Source organism: Bos mutus, chromosome 14, assembly GCF_027580195.1.
Source record: "Bos mutus isolate GX-2022 chromosome 14, NWIPB_WYAK_1.1, whole genome shotgun sequence".
Lineage (NCBI taxonomy): Eukaryota > Metazoa > Chordata > Mammalia > Artiodactyla > Bovidae > Bos > Bos mutus.
Window position 1 is genome coordinate 15,949,883 of NC_091630.1, and position 8,317 is coordinate 15,958,199.

Below are 8,317 nucleotides of genomic sequence, written 5' to 3' on the forward strand. Positions count from 1 at the left end.
GTTCCTCGACTTGTCAACATTCCTGAGACATAATTTAAGAAGACATTACTTAGTTAGGAGATGGCCCTATCGCTGGATTTTATAGTTCATGCAGGTTACAAACCCTTCTCTTGGTTATTTGATTCAGTGACGATGGTGAACTCCTGAACTGTGGACCTGAGTTCCAGGCGCTTGTTAACAGATTCCCACTACTGACCCCTACCCCTAAAAATGGACATTGTATTTTTTTTTTGTAATGGTTATAAATGGAGTATATATTTATGAAATTTTAAACAAAGTATGGAAACATATAAAAATACTTTATAAACTAGTATATTCCTTTTATCAGTGTATTCTTTTTGTCCAGAGAGATATGCACTGTTTTTACATTTTGCTATCTGTCCATCTAGGCTGTTTTCTTTTCTTTTTCCATTGGAAGAGTGGCCGATGAGAGGCTCTATTTCCTTTATACTCAGGAAAGGAAGCCTTGGGCACGTGTATTTCCTGCTGAAATACAGTAGGCTCCTGGACGCACAGAAACCCTCTAGTTTGTTGTGGCATCTGCTGTGCCTGGCCAGTGCACAGTGGGCCCGAATACTTGTATTTGTTGACTGATGAATGGGTGAATAATTGAATGTTGTGTTTCCTTGACTCTGAGCTCCACGGTCGTGCTCTCCTATGCATGGCTGAAGCCACAGAGATGGGCCCTGTCTGACTTTCCAGGTTTGAATGATGAACAGATGAGCTGTGGTTTGAATGATGGACGAATAAGTGGGCGAGTGAGTGGCGAGAGGTTCCTGGATTCTGGCTCACAGGCCATTTGAGGGCAGCCGTCCTATGCCTCCCATGCAGGGTCTTCTCTGTGCTTGTTAAATAGTCGTGGGCAGAAATGCTTATGTCTCATCCTTCAGATTTTTCTATATGTAAATTTTTTTAAAATTTAATTACTTTTTAAATTACTTGTTTATTTGGCTGCATTAGGTCTTAGTTGCGGCAGGCAGGATCTCTGATCTTAGTGGCAGCGTGCAGGAACTTGAGCTGCAGCATGTGAGATCTAGATCCCTGACCAGGGATTGAACCCGGGCCCCCTGCATTGGGAGCGTGGAGTCTTAGCCACTGGACCACCAGGGAAGTTGGAATCTTTTTTTTGAAGCATTATATGACATATACTATTTTGAAACCTGCTTTTTTCATGTAACTGTATATTATGGAAAATTTTCCCACGTCAATAAACACGACTCTACACACCCTCTGTGGCGGCTTTTGCACCATGCTGCAGAGCTGAGCAGTTCCTATGGAGACCACAAGGCCCAGAGAGCCAGAAATAGCTATCATCTGGCCCCTTACAGAATAAGTTTGCCAACACTTGGTGTAAACGAGGGCCTGGCTGTGTTCCAGCTCACTCTGTGGACTTCCTATCATTTTCATGTGCCGTAAGATATTAATCTCCTGTGTTTTTCTCCGCCATTTAAGAGTGTAAATCCATCCCTAGCTCATGGGTCATACCTGGCGCCTGGCAGTGGGCCAGATTTGGCTGGTGCAGCGTGGCTATTCTGTGATTTATCAGTGGCCCTTTATGTTCTTTCTGCTTTTTTGCTCTATGCTTCCATGAACAGCTTTCCCTATGCGTCTCTACATATTTGTCCCATTTATTCATTTAACACGTGCTAATTTAGAACCTGCCATGTGTCGAAAACCTTTTTAGGCCCTGAGGCTACAGCAGCGGTCAGGGCAGGCAAAGTCAGTTCTGCCCTTGTGGAGCTTACTCTTTTTGGAAGTGCATGTTTCCAGGCTGGTGGGGGGATCCAGGAGAGGTGAGGGAGGCTAACTTGCGAGAGCAAAGCCCTCAAGCAGGGAAGAGGGGGTGGCATCGGGGCACCAGGGGAAGGGGTGGCGTTCTGTAGAATCAGGCTCAGCGCTCTCATTTTAATAGGCTGGAAGGCTGACTCTGAAATGCTACAGATTTAGGTAGGCTAGACTCTGCGGAGAGGTTGGGTAGTAATCTTCTAACCATGCCTGTCTTCTCAGTGAAAAATAGGCAAGGCTGTCACCTAGGAATAAGGGGGAGAGAGGCTGTCAGAGATTTAAGGAGCGAGGAATTGATGTAAACGGTGTTCTTGGAGAGTGGAAGATGGAGTGACCGGGAGAAACCTAGGGGATTTGTAAGAAATGTAAGAGCCCACTTGAGTTGTGTGTTGATAGTGAGGCCCCTCAGGACGGTTGCGTGCTCTTCCCCAGCCATGTTCTGCCAGTCTGGTCCTGGGCTGGGGAAGGGGGAGGGTTGCATGTAACCAGGATGGGCTTTGCCAGGGGGAAGGAGTTGAGGGTATGTGTAAAGGGAGTGACTCTGTGAACTATGGAGAAGGGCAGGCAACCCACTCCAGTGCTCTTGCCTGGGGAATCCCTTGGACAAAGGAGCCTGGTGGGCTGCAGTCCATGGGATTGCAAAGAGTCAGGCAGGCACTGAACTGTGGGATCTAGGCTTATCAGCAGAGAGATGTGAGGATGGTGGTGGGCAGTGATGAAGTGGGAGAGCAAACATGCGGTTAGCCCTACGTGTGAACCTCCAAGTTGCCAACTTTCAAAGACGTGAACGTGCGTTCCATTAGCATCAGGTATGAGTGAAATTGCAGCTCGCCTCTGTCTCCCCTTTTGTGTTTTCACCGTTTTTTATCTCTTTTTTGTAAATTGTCCATCTCTCTTTTTAAAGGTGTTTGGGTGAGGCCGGTACCCTGGGAGAGTTCTTCACCAGGTGCCCCTCTCAGAGTCCAGAGCGCGTTTGGTTCCATCTCCAGGATACAGGCTCACACTGAAGCCCCGGTGCAGGGTCATGTGCATTTGGGGTCTTAGGGTGCAGCACATAGTAAGAAGCCAAGTCAGAAGGATGGTCTGGGCCTGTCCCCGAGGAGACCGTCAGTCTGAAGACGCAGGCTCTCACAGAGTCCCCCTGCCCAGAAGGGCCCGTAACCAGGCCGGTCCCTACCTCTTGGGGTCGTTACGTACCAGAGCAGGCCCTGGTTCCCACTCGTCTGTGGCTTTCTGAAGGTTTGCCCTCACTTACCTGTTGCTGGAAAGGTCAGCTGGTGTCACTCATATGGAGGGCAGTTTGGAGATAATCATCAAAATTGCAAGTGCTAATAATACTCGCTGCCTTAGCACTTCCACTCCCGGAACTTGATCCTGTGAACATACTTGTCCTTGTGCAACGTGTTCAAGGTCGTTCGTGGCAGCAGCGTTTGTGGAAGCAAAAGCTTGAAAATAATCAAAATGCCCTGCAGAAGATAATGCCCTGTCTGTTTAGATAACTGAGGCCATGAGCCTCGTGCAGAAGAGTGAGGGTGTCTAGATGTGCTGATATAAGGTGATCTCCTAGATATTTTGTTAAATGAATAAGATTAAGCAAAGAGCGCAGGATCTTTTTGCCACTATTTGTGCAAGATGGGTAAAAACAGAAAGAAATATGTACATTATCGGCTTGTATGTTCAAAGAATGTCTGTAGAAGGATATGTGAGAAACCGATGATGACAGTGACTCTGCGGAGGATAGTGGGGTCACCAGAGGTCAAGGGTGAGAGAAACTTCACCATCCTCCATCTTGCACCTTGGCAACTTCAAACCCTGTTGAGAGTGCAGGGGCGTCACTGCACAGCTGCAGGAGCACACCTTACCTGCAGTCCTTCAGGAGGGGTGCCCATGGGGCGACTTTGTGGGTGCATTATCTGTTACAGCAAAAACCGAACAATAAGAAAAAAAGCTCAGCCAGAAGAATTGGTTATTATCATTTTTTAAAAAATCATATTTCTTTGAAAACTTTTCTGTATGTTTATTTGTTTATTTGGGGGTTTTATTGATTAATTCGTTTATTTTTGGGTGCACTGGGCTTTCTCCAGTTGTGGTGAGTGGGGGCTACTGCTTGCTGTGGTGTGCAGGCTTCTCATCCTGGTGGCTTCTCTTGTTTTGGAGCACGGGCTCTCGGTGTGCTCTTCAGTAATCTTCCGGGACCAGGGACCGAACCTGTGTGCCCTGCATCAGCAGGTGGCTTCTTAACCACTGGACCACCAGGGAAGTCCCTGCAGGTTTGTTTTTTAAATAGAGATGGAGTTCAGTGCCCATGGTTCTTTTGATTGTCCATCCTAAATCGTTCAAAACTGGTTTTCCTCTTTGATTCCCATTAGACGTCCTCCTGCAAAACGGCCCAACTACGTTAAGCTTGGCACCCTGGCACCTTTTTACTGTCCCTGGGAGCAGTTAACTCGAGACTGGGAGTCAAGAGTCCAGGCTCCAGAGGAATCGTCTGCAGCTTCCTCTCCAAGTGGTGGGGAGAGTGGCTCGAGCAGAAATGGGGTGCCTCGTGTTGCCGAGCCTGGGAGGACTGCTCAGCTGTCTGACGACCAAGGCACACCCCTGTGTGACTCCAGTGGGCCCGAGGGAGTCATGGACACAGATTGTCCAGCCGGGATGGGGACCAAGGAGGCGGCCAGCCAGAGTGCCGCCAGCAGCCCCCTTTGCGTTCTGAGGTAAGTGCTCAAGACTTCCGGATGCCTTTTTTGGATTGTCTGTTTTTTGATACTGACCCTGGCCACAGGATGCAGAAGTTGTCATGGTGCCTTTACACAAAGGCCAAGTAAATTTACAGACCTTCTAGCAGGGAAAGTCAGCGGATCCTTAAGGGCCTGGGGAAGAGCCTGAAGTCATACACACTTGATTTGGGGCATGATGTAGCTGAAATGATTTAAAATACCGCTTCAATAGACCTAAACCAAGGCCATTTATGACCTATTTCTTTTAGTCTTTGCTCACAAAGCAGTACCCTCGCGGTTATAGTCTTAAGGAATGAAGAACCCCTGCAAGCTTTCTTTAAATCGCTGAATTAGATTTCTTCTCATTGGTTTTGAGTAACCTGTGTTTGTGGCCGATGAGGTGATTCATTCATTCTCATTGTGATACTGTTGTATCACCGAGGGGAATGTATGGAATGTGTGCTCGTGGTATTGCTGTAGGCTATTAGATTCTGCTTATCATTTACCCTTTGTTCTGGGCTCTGATTTTAAAAGTGTGCCACCCCTTTGCTTTATACTTATTTTTCTGTATAATACCTTGTAATTTTGTATCTTTCCTTCTGACTTTTCATACAAATATCCCTCCCTTAGGCTTTCTTTTTCCATCAAAATTATCAGTTACTTTTTAACCCTCCCACTGTGAATACAGCCTAGATTCTACCCCATCATCTTATTTTTAATCTGTCTTCAGCTTTAAACCTTTAGTCCTCAGTCTTGAAATAGTAGACACCTGAAACGGATCGTTACAAAAATGTAAAAATGTGTAGTTTTAATTTTTTTTAAATTGAAGCTTTGATCCTTTCCCACATTGAGTATTAAACAACAACAAAAAAGCAAATGAACTCTAGCAAACCAGTCTCCTGACTGCTTATTTTCTCCATGAACAAAGTATCTTCACAAGGCTTGTCTCCCCCTTCACGCAGGAGTAGAAGATTACTGAGGCAGCTGTCAGCCTGGTGCGGACCCAGGCCTGGGGGCCGTCAGGCGACCCAGCGAGCCGGCAGAGGCCAGCAAGGACTAACCGGAGAGGCCTGCCCGGCTGTGCTGGACGCCTTCCCCAGGGCCCTGGTGTGGGTCAGGCTGGCCCTGCTGGGGAAGGGCAGCCCTGGCCCGCACACCCTGATCTGCGTCCCAGCCGAGGAGGATCTCCTGCAGCTCTCCCGCGATCAGCTGTACCATGGGCCCCAGGAGCCCAAGCACAGCGACCCATTCAAGAGCCAGATCCGGGAACAGAAGGAGAAGAAGAAGCTAGAGAAGAGGCTGAACCAAGGGCGTGCCGCGTCTGAGGGCCTGGCAGAGGGCGGCCCTGCGGCCGGGCCCCAGCCCCTGACCCTGGGCTTGTGGTCAGGCCCCCTCCCCGTTGTGACTTCTCACTGCTCCAGAGTTCTCCTTGGCTTTGTCACACAGGGAGATTTTTCCATGGCCGTTGGCTGTGGGGAAGCCCTGGGGTTTGTTAGCCTGACGGGCTTGCTGGACATGCTGTCCAAGCAGCCAGGGCTGGACAGGGGCCTTGTGTTGCTGAGGCCGCCTGCCTCCTTGCAGTATCGGTTTGCAAGAATCACAATTGAGGTGTGAACGTGGGTTCACATCACGGCACAGAAAAGAACTGTGTTTGCCAAGTCTCACAACCAACCAGAGAGTTGTTCCCCTCCCCCTGCCCCACCTTCTGTTTCAGGACATCATTCGAAGTTCCTTGGAAATGAGAATAAAGAAACTTACGTATTTATGCAAATAGATGAAATGTTTACATCATTCCAGTAATCTCGTTGATTTCCATCTTTCCCTGTCCTCACTGTGATATTTTAAAATTATTTGGCATATAGAGCCAAAAGCTTTTGTATTTTGCTTTCTTGGCCTGTGTAATTCTGGCTGAAAATAATTAGAAACTCTGGTTGTCTTCTTGCATCCTTTTTTTTTTTAATCGGAACTATGACACCACCCTTATGGCAGAAAGTGAAGAGGAACTAAAAAGGCTCTTGATCAAGGTGAAAGAGGAGAGTGAAAAAGTTGGCTTAAAGCTCAACATTCAGAAAACTAAGATCATGGCATCTGGTCCCATCACTTCATGGGAAATAGATGGGGAAACAGTGGAAACAGTGTCAGACTTCATTTTTAGGGGCTCCAAAATCACTGCAGATGGTGATTGCAACCATGAAATTAAAAGAAGCTTACTCCTTGTAAGGAAAGTTATGACCAACCTAGATAGCATATTGGAGAAGGAAATGGCAACCCACTCCAGTGTTCTTGCCTGGAGAATCCCAGGGACAGGGGAGCCTGGTGGGCTGTCGTCTCTGGGGTCGCACAGAGTCGGACATGACTGAAGCGACTTAGCAGCAGCAGATAGCATATTAAAAAGCAGAGACATTACTTTGCCAACAAAGGTCCGTCTAGTCAAGGCTATGGTTTTTCCACTAGTCATGTATGGATGTGAGAGTTGGACTGTGAAGAAAGCTGAGCGCCGAAGAATTGATGCTTTTGAACTGTGGTGTTGGAGAAGACTCTTGAGAGTCCCTTGGACTGTAAGGAGATCCAACCAGTCCATCCTAAAGGAGACCAGTCCTGGGTGTTCTTTGGAAGGACTGAATGCTGAGGCTGAAACTCCAATACTTTGGCTACCTCGTGCGAAGAGTTGACTCATTGGAAAAGACTCTGATGCTGGGAGGGATTGGGGGCAGGAGGAGAAGGGGACGACAGAGGATGAGATGGCTGGATGGCATCACCAACTCGATGGACATGAGTTTGAGTAAACTCCGGGAGTTGGTGATGGACAGGGAGGCCTGGTGTGCTGTGATTCATGGGGTCACAAAGGGTCGGACATGACTGAGCGACTGAACTGAACTGAACTGAAGGGCTGTCAAGTCTATTTGAAAAATCTTGTAGTCATGTGATAAGCGACGATGACAGTTGTTTAATGATTTGATTGTTACCAAAGAGGAAAAGAGGGCTTCCTGGGTAGCTCACATGGTAAAGAATCTGCCTGCAATGTGGGAGACCTGAGTTCAGTCCCTGGGTTGGAAAGATCCCCTGGAGGAGGGCATGGCAACCCATTCCAGTATTCTTGTCTGGAGAATCCCATGGACAGAGGAGCCTGGCGGGCTACAGTGCGTGAAGTCACAAGAGTCAGACACAACTTAGCGACTTTCACTTTCACTTTCAAAGAGGAAAAGACTAAACGTCTGGTCTCTGTACCTGACCGGTGGATCCCCTGTGGGCCACATTCACTTCTGTGCTGTAATCAGCAGTCCCGCCACTTCACACCATAAAGAAGGACATCGTGGAAAACGCATTGCTGCTTCGGCGGTTTGGTTTACGGCAAGTGTTGAGATGGAATGAGAGTGGGGTCTGTGGTTTCATGGCTCTTCATCCTCTGTGTTGTTGACCAGCACATGTTTCCAGAAGTTACTTAATGTTTCTGTGCTCTTTGTTTTTGCAAAGAGTGTTTCACAGCCATTTCTCAAAACATGCTCTATGAAATATACGACCTAAGGAAAAGAGTCCAAGGACTGAGTGATTTTGAAAACTCTGGGTTAAATACAGTTCAGCACTTCTTTTTAAAGGAATTCTAGAACCTTCCATATGATAGGTACATTGTGATTCTCTAAGGAGTGGATACTGTAGCTGAAACATCTGTTGTTTCCCCTCTCACCCTGCCTCTGAATGTATTTGTGCCCCATCCAAATGAGACTGAAAAAAACAGTATTGCTTAGTGGTGGCTATAAGCAGAATACGTTAGAATGTCACCTGATGCTCAGTTATTAGTATTTATTGAGCTAGTGCTC

The 8,317-nt window shown here is 47.4% G+C and overlaps 1 protein-coding gene across 1 annotated transcript in view; it reads left to right on the forward strand.

Moving 5' to 3' along the window:
* The window catches only part of POP1 (POP1 homolog, ribonuclease P/MRP subunit), a 36,837-nt gene extending 28,816 nt beyond the window's left edge, over positions 1-8,021 (forward strand). Inside the window, exons 15-16 of the mRNA XM_005904381.2 lie at positions 4,155-4,496; positions 5,462-8,021. Coding sequence (XP_005904443.2) covers positions 4,155-4,496; positions 5,462-6,113 — 994 coding nt within the window. The 3' untranslated portion in view covers positions 6,114-8,021. The remainder of the gene's footprint in view (positions 1-4,154; positions 4,497-5,461) is intronic.
* The last annotated feature ends 296 nt before the right edge of the window (positions 8,022-8,317 follow it).